Raw genomic sequence first — 12062 nt, 5'->3', positions numbered from 1 at the left:
ATATTTCTATTTCACTAGGTTTTGGCATCAACATTGTTTGACCCAGCTTTTCTCATAAATAAGCCTTTAATTGAAAATAACAGAGAAGAGTGTTGTTTGATATTTTATATTTATTTTTTAATTGATCAAACGATATCAATATCTCAGTATCACCAAGACCAAGGAGATGGTGGTGGACTTTAGGAGATCTAGGCCTCATATGGAGCCAGTGATCATTAATGGAGAATGTGTGGAGCAGGTTAAGACCTACAAGTATCTGGGAGTACAGTTAGACGAGAAGCTAGACTGGACTGCCAACACAGATGCCTTGTGCAGGAAGGCACAGAGTCGACTGTACTTCCTTAGAAGGTTGGCGTCATTCAGTGTCTGTAGTGAGATGCTGAAGATGTTCTATAGGTCAGTTGTGGAGAGCGCCCTCTTCTTTGTGGTGGCGTGTTGGGGAGGAAGCATTAAGAAGAGGGACGCCTCACGTCTTAATAAGCTGGTAAGGAAGGCGGGCTCTGTCGTGGGCAAAGTACTGGAGAGTTTAACATCGGTAGCTGAGCGAAGGGCACTGAGTAGGCTACGGTCAATTATGGAAAACTCTGAACATCCTCTACATAGCACCATCCAGAGACAGAGAAGCAGTTTCAGCGACAGGTTACTATCGATGCAATGCTCCTCAGACAGGATGAAGAGGTCAATACTCCCCAATGCCATTAGGCTTTACAATTCAACCGCCAGGACTTAAGAACTTTTTAAAAGCTATTATTAATGCTTTTTGAGATAGTGATTTAGATGCATATCATATTTTTTACTGAGTTAAGTATTGTATGTTATTAGTTTTGCTACAACAAGTGTATGGGACATTGGAAAAAAAGTTGAATTTCCCCATGGGGATGAATAAAGTATCTATCTATCTATCTATCTATCTATCTATCTATCTATCTATCAATATACCTTCTTCAAAACAATCACCTATATATTTAATCCCCTTTTGGAACCAATTACGTAAAAGTTTATTATCCATTGTAAAAGGAATAAGCCTATTTTGAATTAAAGTTCTTTTTGCTAATAAAGATTTCTTTATCTCATTGTGCAGATTTACCTTATTCCATAAATCAATCAAGTGTCTTAATATAGGAGATTCTTTTTTTTCCCATATCCATTTGGATTCCCATTTATATATAAAATCTTCTGGTATGTTTTCTCCTACCTTATTTAATTCTATTCTAATCCATGCCGGTTTTTCTTCATCAAAAAAAGATGCAATAAATCTAAGTTGATTTGCTTTATAATAATTCTTAAAATTTGGAAGTTGTAACCCTCCTAAATCAAATTTACATGTCAATTTTTCCAATGATATTCTTGACATCTTTCCTTTCCAAAGAAATTTCCTTACATATTTATTCAGTTCTTGAAAAAACTTCTGAGGCAATTATATTGGTAAAGTTTGGAATAAATATTGCAATCTAGGAAATATATTCATTTTTACAGCATTAACTCTACCTATTAATGTTATTGGTAACGTCATCCATTTATCAAGATCCTCTTTTATTTTTTTTAATAATGGCAAATAATTTTGTTTATATAAATTTTTTACATCATTATCAACTCTAATACCTAAATATTTTATCCCATTTATTAATAATATAAATCTGAGCAAAGCTCTCCATTGATTGATTTATTCTAAGTATATAATCAGGGTTACTGGGTTAGTTTTGGAACATGGAGTTGTGACACATACAGTATTTATTTGCTTAATCTGTAGAACAGCTGCTGGAAGCCACTCGTAGCAAAGCTCAGAGAAGTTTTATGTATTATTTATGTTGGCTCAGAAAGAGCATTGTCATTTCTGGGATTTCAAATTAAAGGAGGAATATTTTCTGGGTCATTTTGTTTTGTAACTGCAGCACAGAACATGTGGCCCTCCCTGGACTTTGTCCTTGAGTTATCACATCGCTGACCACCACCAATTCCCAGCAGACCCACTCGCAGTCTGAGACACCACGAAAGCCAGGCTCTTCCGCAGCTTCTCTGACCGATGAGCCGCACTGCTGTGTCCTTGTGGTCTACCTTTTGTTTACTATGTAGGCCCACGAGCAGTTGGGCTCAGAATTCACACTGGTACATGAAGCAGCCAACTTGCTGACTTGGATATTGGTTGGATTGCTTGACCGGATTATATCAGGAAATGTTTTCACATCTCCTGATATAATCCTGAGCATTGATGATAGCCAACACATGAATCCTTGTCCCTGGACTGTCATTGTGTTGGTGATTTCTGTCACTGATATTGTCAAAGTGGATTGTCGTATAAGAATAAGTTTCGATTTCCACCAATTTTTTGAGTTATCATTTTGATATGCAAACCTCCCCCTCCCCACCACTTCTCTTTATCTCCTTTCTTCCTTGCATTAGTCCTAATGCAATACTTTGAGTCAAAACATCAGCATTTAGCAATTCCTTTCTCCCACAGATGCTGTTTGACCTACCAAATTCTTCCAGCAGATTGCTCATTTGCTCATTGCATTGCTTAGTCTTTTGCTTTCAAAATAAATGATGTGCTGGTTAATTTCTGTTTTAGGAATCTGATGGGATATACAATATACAATGGGATATATGGGATATCCCTCTGCTAGGGGAAGTGGGATGGGAGGAGTAAATTGTATATGACATCTACTTCAGGAAACACTCCTTCACACAGCTGGTATTGGAAATCTTGAGACACGCGAGACTGCAGATGTTGGAATCTGGAACAAAAATCAACTGCTGGAGGAACTCAGTGGGTCAAGTAGCATCTTTAAAGACAAAAGCTTGGTCAGTGTTTCATGTTTTAGGAGAGTCCTGACCAGGGTCACGACCCAAAACATTGACCATCATTTTGCCTCTACAGATCCAGTGACTTCCTCCAACAGTTTGTTTTCCTGTGATGAGAATCTGGAACTGGCTCTCCCTATGAACCATTGTAATTGGCAGGCTTTGTTCATGTGTCATTTTTTAAATCACTTCAATAACCTGAGCAACATACACAAAATGCTGGAGGAACTCAGCAGGTCAGGCAGCGTCTATAGAAATGAATAAACAGTCAACGTTTCGGGCCGAGACCCTTCTTCAGGACTGGAACAGAAGTGGGGGGGGGGGGGGGAGGGAGACACCAGAATAAAAAATGTGGGGAGGAGGGGAAGGACGATCAGCTGGAAGGGGATAACTGAAGCCAGGTGGTTGGGACTGGAGAAGATGGAGTCTAATAGGAGAGGAGGGAGAACTGTGGGAGAAAGGGGAAGGAGGAGGGGCACTGGGGAAGGTGATAGGCAGGTGAGGACAAGAGGTAAGAGGACAGAAAGGGAAATAGAAGAAGAGGGAAGGAGGAGCAAAGAAAAACAATAGCTGGAAGGAGAAATCATTGTTCATGCCATCTGTTTGGAGGCTACCTGAAAGCTCCACCCTGCGAGAGGACTCGTTGTGGCAGAAGAGAGGGTCATAGATCAATATGTTCAAACAAGAATGGGGATAAGATTTAAAATGGTTGGATACGGGGAAATTCTGCTTTTGGCAGATAAAGTGGAGGTGCTCAACAAAGCAGTTCCCCGATTTGCATTCGGTCTCGCCAATATAGAGAAGGCTACATCGGGAGCACTGGATACAATAGGAGAACCCAGCAGACTCACAAGTGAAGTGTTGCCTCACCTGTTTGGGGCCCTGAAAGGAGGTGGTGAGTTGGCAGACGTAGTTTTTCTGTTGCTTGCAGGGGTATGTGCCAGGGGGAAGATTAGTGGGGCGGGACAAATGGACAGGGGAATCACTGAGGGTGTTATCCCTATGGAAAGCACAGCGTGTTTGATGGTAGAACCATGTTGAAGATGGCGGAGGTTGCGGAGTATGATGTGTTGGATGCAGAGGTTTATGGAGTGGTAGGTTGGACAAGAGGAGCTCTATCCCTGTTAAGGCAGCGGAAAGATGGGGTGAGTATGGATATCTGGGAAAAGGAGGAGATACAGGTGAGGGCAGTATCAATGGTGGAGGAAGGGAAACATAATTCTTTGAAGAAGGACGACATCTCCGATGTCCTGGAAAAGGAAGCCTCATCCTGGGAACAGATGCACAGGAGATGATGAAACTGAGAAAAGAGAATAGTGGTTTTTTTTACTTGACAATAATTTTATTTTTTTTTAAATAAAGAGAACATAGTGTAAAGGAGAATTGTGCAGTGCAGAACAAATGTATCAAATGTACAATTCACATTCATGAAAGAGATGCACCCAAACATTATCACCCCACCCCTCCCAAGAATAGCATTTTTCCAGGAGCCGTCTAGTCAAGATAGCCATGGGAATTGGTGGGTCTATAAAAGATGTCAGTAGACAGAGATGGAGACACAAAGATCGAGAAAGAGGAGAGAAGTGTCAGAAATAGACCAAGTGAAGTTAAGGGCACGGTGGAGGTTGGGATGAAATTGGGGAGCTCAGCATGGTGTATGAAGCAGCACCAATGCAGTCGGCAGTGTAGTGCAGGAAGAGTATTCCCAGGGAAGGCTTGGAACATGAACTGAGAATGAGAAATTGTTGAGGATGAGAACCAGTTCTGCTAGACAGAGGAAGCTGGTGGTGGAGGAGAACTGGATGGGTCATTTGTTGAGAAAGAAGCAGAGAGCTTTAAGGCCTTCTTGGTGGTGGATAGAAGTATTTACGGACTGGATATCCATTGTGAAAATGAGACGGTCAGTGCCAGGGAATTGAAGGTTGTCAAGGAAATTGAGAACACGTGAAGTATCAAGGATGTAGGTGGGAAGGAACTGAACCAACGGGGATAGAATGGAGTCAAGGCATGAGGACACAAGTTCAGTGAAGCAGGAGCAGGCAGAGACAGTGGGCCTACCCAGAAAGTCAGGCTTGTAGATGTAGGGTAGGAGGTAAAACAAGCAGTGCAGGGTAAGGGAACTGTGAGTTTGGTGGCAGCATATGGGAGTTCTCCATAGTTGATGAGATTAGTGATAGTGTTGTGGCAATTTTCGAATGCTCCAGAGTGGGGTACTTTTCAATGGGTAAGCAAGACGAGGTGTCTGAGTTGCCGCCTGGCCTCAACAAGTTAAAGGTCAGTCCACCACACTACAACAGCACCCCCTTTGTCTGCAGGTTTGATGGTAAAGTTGGAATTGGAATGGAGAGAGTAGAGGGCAGTGCATTAACTGTGTTCATTTCTGGGCACCTCACTACAGGAAGGATGTGGACACTATAGAAAGAGTGCAGAGGAGATGTACAAGGATGTTGCCTGGATTGGAGAGTATGCCTTATGAGAACAGGTTGGGAAACTTTGCCTCTTCTCCTTGGAGGATGAGAGGTGACCCGATAGAGGTGTATAACATGATGAGAGACTTTGACCATGTGGATAGTCGGAGGCTTTTTCCCAGGGCTGAAATGGCTAACATGAGGGGGCATATTTTAAGGTGCTTGGAAATAAGTACAAGGGGGATGTCAGGGGTAAGTTTTTCCACACAGAGAGTGATGGGTGCATGGAATGCACTGCCAGTGACAGTGGTAGAGGCAGATAAAATAGGGTTTTTAAGAGACTTAGATAGGTACATGGAGCTTAGAAAAATGTATGTGGTAGGGAAATTCTGGGCAGCTTCTAGAGTAGGTTACATGGTCGGCACAACATTGTGGGCCAAAGGGCCTGTAATGTGCTGTGTTCATTCAGAAGGGCTAAGGTTTGAGGAGGGGAGAGGAGTGCTGAGGTTGAGCTGGTTGATGTGTCATTGGCATTTAGAGGTGATAAGATCTAGAGAAGGCAGAGAACCAGAGTGGGGTGTCCAAGAGGAGGAGGAGCGTTGGAGACACGAGAAGGGGTCACTGGTATAGCATGGGGTTGAGAGCATGTAAAGTTCAGCAGATGTAGGTGGGAAGGAACTGAACCAAGAAGGATAGAATGGAGTCGAGGTATGCGGACACAAGTTCAGTAAGGTAGGAGTAGGCAGAGACAGTGGGCCTGCCTGGACAGTCAGCTTTGACGTTTCAATAACCTACCACCTCAAAGTCATGAACCTGTGGCCTTTTAATGCCAGTAAAAGAAACTCTCCCTTCCATAACTATAGAGCAAATTAAATACTTTTGAGGTACAATAAGTGTTCCATTATATAAATTGGCATCCACGGATAAATCACCCATAGTAAATACTGCATGCTAATTAGCACTCAGTCATTGTTTAATGTGATCAGATGTGAATTTTATTTTAATGAAAGTGTCATAGATGCTGCCTGACCTGCTGTGTTCCACCATCATTTTGGTGTGTTATTTTAATGAAATAGTATTTTAATAATATTTCCCAGAGTGAGTAGAGGCTGGTCGGTGTGTTGGAAGGTTGATTTTAAAAAAAGGACTATAGTCAATTTGTTTATCCAAAACATAAAAACGCTTGATGACCAAATGCTGGAAGTAGTCATTTAAGTTGGTCAGCAGCTGCAGAGACAGAAACAAGTTAATATGTCAATTATCTTTTTATCAGATCATTCCACCACATTCTGAATTTTTAAAAATTGTAATTGATAAGCAAAAGCAGTCCTTTGCTTCTGCATATGTTAAATAGCAAAGGGGGAAAATCAGCTTGTATTCTTATAAAGAAGTTGAATTTATAAGAAGATATTAATCAGTAGTTGCAAATCTATACTGCAGTGTATTAGCTAGATTTTGAGAATTATTCTGAAAACTGACATTTCAATTGAAGGGACCTTTAAAACTCTTATAATCTACTAATTCTTAATGCTTAACTTCAGTTCTAGGCATTTAATCTTTGTTTTTATTCAATGTGTGACATAATAATTGCTGCTTTCTCAATCTGAGATGAGTTTTGCAGTAGTAATTTGTGAAAGTGATTGCTCCTGACAGGGAATCATAGAAACAATGGCTCTATGTTGACCAAGACATCTATCTTAGCCGGTCCTATTTTCTCTGTTTCACCCATATCCCTCTAAATGTTTGTGTCCATGTCTCTGTCCAAGTGTCTTCTCAGTGTCATTAATGTACCTGCCTGAACAACTTCATATGGCAGCTCATTCCATAGACAGTCCACCCTCTGGATGAAAAGGTTGCTTCTCAGGTTCCTATTAATTCTCTTCTGTCTCATGTAAAACCTATGCCCTGTTAGTTCTTGATTTCCCAACCCAGGGAAAAAGGCTGAATGTATTCACCCTACCTCTGACCCTCATAATTTCATACATCTGTGATTAAACCAGCAGCATCTACACTATTATCCTCTGCACTCTTTCCAATTTGAGGACACCTTTCCTATGTTATGATGACCAAAGCTGAATACAGTATTCCAAATGTAGCCTCACCGACATCTTGTACAACTGTGACATTACATCGCAGCTTCTGTACTCAACGTTCTGATCGATAGAGGCCAGCGTGCCGAAAGCAACCTTCCCACCCTGTGTAGCTGCAATGCAACTTTCAGGGAACAGTTCATTGAATCAAGCAATCCTAGAACACCACAGCTCAGAAACAGGCCTGCCTGCCCACCTAGTCCATGCCAAACTATTAATCTGCCCAGTCCCATCAACCTGCACCTGGACCATAGCCCGCCCTTCCATGTACCTGTCCAAATTTCACTTAAATGTTGAAATTGAACCTGTATCTACCACTTCTGATGGCAGCTCATTCCACACTCTCATCACACTGTGAAGAAGCTCCTTTTCATGTTCCCCTTAGATATTTCACCCTTCTCCTTTAACCCAGGACTTCTAGTTCTAGTCTCACACAACCTCAGTGGAAAAAGGCCTGTTTATTATGCTATCTATAGCTCTTATAATCTTGTATACCTCTATTAAATCTCCCCTCATTCTTCTAAGCTCCAGAGAATAAAGTCCTAATCTATTCAAACTTTCCCTGTAACTCAGGTCCTCAAGTCCCAGCAACATCCTTGTAGATTTTTCTCTGCATTCTTTCAATCTTATTGACATCTTTCCAGTAGATAGGTGACCAGAACTGTGTACAATACTCCAAATTAAGTCTCATCCTAATGTGCTGTACTCAATGCTTTGGTTTATGAAGGCCAACATGCAACCCTATCTACCTGAAAGCCACTTTCAAGGAATTATCGATCTGTATTCCCAGATCCCTCTGTTCTACCGTACTTCTCAGTGCCCTGCATGCAAGTCCTATCCTGGGGTGTCTTCCCAAAATGCACACTTGTGTTTATTAAATTCCATCTGCTGTTTTTCCAGCTGGCCCAGAGCCCGCTGCAGCTTTCCTCGCTGTCCACTACACCCTAAACCTTGGTGTCCAGTTTACCATATTACCATTCAGAAAAAAAAATACTGAAAACTCTTTTTTGCACCAAATCAGGTGTTGGAGCTGACATCCCAGAACCAGCAGCTGGACTCTGAGAATGAGGACCTATGCCACAAAAACTCAAAGAATCAAGCTGACGTACTGGAACTGAAGCAGAGATTGGCTGAACTAATTCGTCAGAAGGAGAAAAAGGCAGGGAATTTACAGAAGCAGGAAGATGAAAAAAATTATTTAATGCAAGAAAATGAAAATAACCAAGTAAGGGTCCATAGATCACTAATACATTTGTATTTATGTTATTTGATAACAATCATTTTATTGACACTAAAATTTAGATCTATAAAAGACTCTTGGATTCCATATCAAAAAACATATGAGATTGATATGTTCATATATATTCATATATTCCATATCAGATTGATTTGATGAAAATGGCCAGTAGCAATGATTGCGTTCATCATTAATGCAAGGCATTCTTAGTCTAGAAACAGATTTAAAGACATCTGAATGGCAAAGTCCAGCAAGGAGTACACAGTATCAGAGACAAGTGATAGATAGAAAGAGTTGGGCTGTCAAACAAGCACCCAATATCCATGGTACACATGGTGCATTCAGTGTTTTCGAAAACCAACTACAACCCGAATACCCAAAGATCTACCCTGCTGAGACTCGGGATCAGAGAGGCAGCCAGCATCTGTTAGAAGCAGCACTTTAAAGAACTCCAGAACTATGACATGGTTATTGGAACTGTGTCCTTAATCCCATTCACAGCACTACACTTTCCCTGACAACATCTGAACTATCCATCCTAAGAGTTGCAAAAGGTTATAAACAACTGACAAAACAAAAGGAAACCTCCAAAGCAGTCAAAACTCCAGCTGGATGATACTGCAGCAACAGATGTCTGGTGGATCTCCAAACTCCATGTCTACTGCTCTTACACCTCTAGTCACGGGTTTCACAGTGCTGCCAAAAAATGTGTGAATCTCCGCAGTGCATGGTGTCGTTGTGTAATAGCATCTGCAGTTTCTAATGTCTCTCTTTGTAGGATTTTGCTGTTTCCTACATTGCAAAATTGTTGATGATTCAAAAGGCTCTCACTAACTGCAAAGCACCTTGTAGTACTGTGAAAAATGCAGGTCTTTTAATGCATTTAACAAAATCTTTAGAAACAAGAATTGGAAAATGGTGAATGCTGCACTTCTGCCTTAAAAAGGGATAAGCCAAGTTAAACCAAGTAAATGCAGATCAGTTGACTTCATGTTGCTAATTGGAAAACTAGTAGAAACCTCACTCCAAAATGATAATGAAGGAGAATGAATCCGAAATAGTCAAACCTGTCAGATAAGTTGACACACGGGGAACTTGTCACAGTTGTTAGTTATTAAGCTATAAGAAGAGCTTTGAAAATAAAAGAAACATTAGAAGTTATCTGATATTTCTTGGCTTGGTGGATGGTGCTGATTTGAGAGACCTCTCTGTATTTAAATAGTTTCAACAAGATGGCCAGGAAATCTTCTGCACGTGTGAAATGAATGAACTTGGCAGAGGGTGGAGTGCGGGGAAATGATTTGTGAGAAATGCATTTGACTTTATCCAAACATGTAACAGCAAGTTTCTGAAAAACAGAATGTTAGAAGCTGTGAACTTCCCATGACTGAAGAAAAGATTGAATGCATTGATGCCAATGCTTTTGAGTGGCACTTAACAGATCATTGACATTCAGTTTGTAGTTTGATAATGAATTTACTTTGAACTTTGAGTTTCAGTTCTACCAGCACCAATAGACTCCTGTCCACATTACAGCCTAATTGAAATATGAAGAGATGTGCAGAAATGAATGTCTGACATTAACTATGTTGCAAAAAGAAACTCTGGAATAACAGAAGTCAAAGGGGTCCAGAAAGAAAACTCCACAAAGGCCACAGCCATACCTAGAAAAGAAAGAAAATGACGGAGGTTGTAAAAACAACACACACAAAATGCTAGAGGAACTCAGCAACTCAGTTCACATCTGTAGAGGGAAATGAACAATCTATGTTTGGAGCTGAATCCTTTTATCCGATCTGTTAGAGGTTGCTGAAAGCCATTCTTTTCACATTGAATAACTTTGAAAGTATTTATAAAAAGTACTCACCCCTTTGGAAGTTTTCATGTTTTATTGTTTTACAACATTGGATCACAGTGGATTTAATTTGGCTTTTTTGACACTGATCAACAGAAAAAGACTCTTTCATGTCAAAGTGAAAACACATCTCTACAAAGTGATCCAAATTAATTACAAATATAAAACACAAAATAACTGATTGCATAAGTATTCCCCCCCCCTTATATGACACACTAAATCATCACTGGTGCAGCCAATTGGTTTCAGAAGTCACATAATTAGTTAAATAGAGACCTGTTTTTCAAGACCTGTATGTAGTCGAGGTGTATCAACTGATTGTAGTAAAAATACAGCTGTATCTGGAGAGTCAGTATCCTGGCAAAAACTACACCATGAAGAGAAAACCTGAGCTGCTCGAGCAACTCATTGTCAATGGAGGGAAATGGACAGTTGCTGTTTTTACTGGAGACCCTTTATATCTACTATTCCTGATGCTTCTGAGTTACTCCAGCTCATTTTTTCATCCCACAAAGAAGAGCAGAAAAAAAATAATTATGAGGTAAACATTAGCTAGGTTGTCAAAGTAACATACCAGCCCATCTTAAAAACTGTGCAAAAGATCTCTTATATCCACCTGAGCTGGCAGAGGCATCTCAGTTTAACACTACAGCTGAAAGGCAGGACAGTTCTTCACAGGAATATCTCTGTAGAGTCAAGTGTGACCTGAAAACAAGCCAAGTGACAGACATGAGTGCTGTCAATAAGCCACAGCTGACATATTGAATTTCTCATTTCTATTTTCCTCATTAGCTCTTTAGTTAGATTAATGGCTTTGCAAATTTCATTCTCGTTAGCCTTTGTTACTTCGTTAGGTCTTTTCCATGTGTTAGATTAACTCTGTAGATTTTATTTACTCCTCTGGATGCAACCACTTAACTACTTATCCAATGCTTTCTTTATCTACTCTGTTATCACCTTCATTCCTTAATGCCCAAGAATGGAAAAGCATACAAAGAGTAGTGAATACAACCCAGTCAATCACAGGTAAAGCTCTCCCCAACATCAAGCACATCAGCGAAGAGCGCTGCCATAAAAAACCATATCCATTGTGAAGGGCCTCCCCACCATCCAGGTGATGCTCTTTTATCATTGCTGATATCAGAAAGGAGTCAGAGGAGCCTTCAGTCCCCCACCAACAGGTTCAGGGACATTTATTACCTTTCAACTATCAGGCTCCTGAACTAGCGTGATACCTTTACCCACCTAAATACTGAACTGACTCCACAAACTTTAGACTCATTTTCCAAGACTCTACAACTCATATTCTCAGTGTTGTTTATTTATTTGGTGGAGGTTATTATTTTATATTTGTGTAGTTCATCTTCTTTTGCACACTGGTTGTTTGTCAGTCTTTGTGGGTAGATTTTCATCGATTCTTTGTTGTACTGTGAATGCCTGCAAGAAGATGAATCTCAGGGTAGTATCTGGTGACATATACGTACTTTGGTGATAAATTTATTTTGAACTTTGTAACCATACCCTTATTGATAATTATTAGTTTTAATGTATTTATAAATCCTAATAAACAGGCCTGATCTATATTCTCATAATACCACATTTTTTTAAATCACCCAGCTTCCTTCTGCATTATTAGTCACAATTTTAGGTTATCGCTTTTGTGTTGTACTTTT

The 12062-nt window shown here is 40.3% G+C and overlaps 1 protein-coding gene across 5 annotated transcripts in view; it reads left to right on the top strand.

Annotated features, from left to right (window-relative positions):
• nin (ninein (GSK3B interacting protein)) overlaps positions 1-12062 on the top strand; it is a 149149-nt gene that overhangs the window by 118552 nt on the left and 18535 nt on the right. For 4 of the 5 annotated variants that reach the window (XR_012098225.1, XM_073039825.1, XM_073039824.1 and 1 more), the window contains exon 20: positions 8319-8522. The exons of the other annotated variant lie outside the window; for it this stretch is intronic. Coding sequence is in view for 3 of the 4 variants with exons in the window: in XM_073039825.1 (XP_072895926.1) it covers positions 8319-8522 (204 nt within the window). In the remaining variant the exon portion in view is untranslated. The remainder of the gene's footprint in view (positions 1-8318; positions 8523-12062) is intronic. 5 annotated transcript variants of the gene reach the window in all.

This window comes from Hemitrygon akajei, chromosome 3 (genome assembly GCF_048418815.1).
Source record: "Hemitrygon akajei chromosome 3, sHemAka1.3, whole genome shotgun sequence".
In the NCBI taxonomy this organism is placed as follows: Eukaryota; Metazoa; Chordata; class Chondrichthyes; order Myliobatiformes; family Dasyatidae; genus Hemitrygon; species Hemitrygon akajei.
Note: the sequence above shows the minus strand (reverse complement) of the source record. Positions and strands in the feature narration are given on the sequence as shown.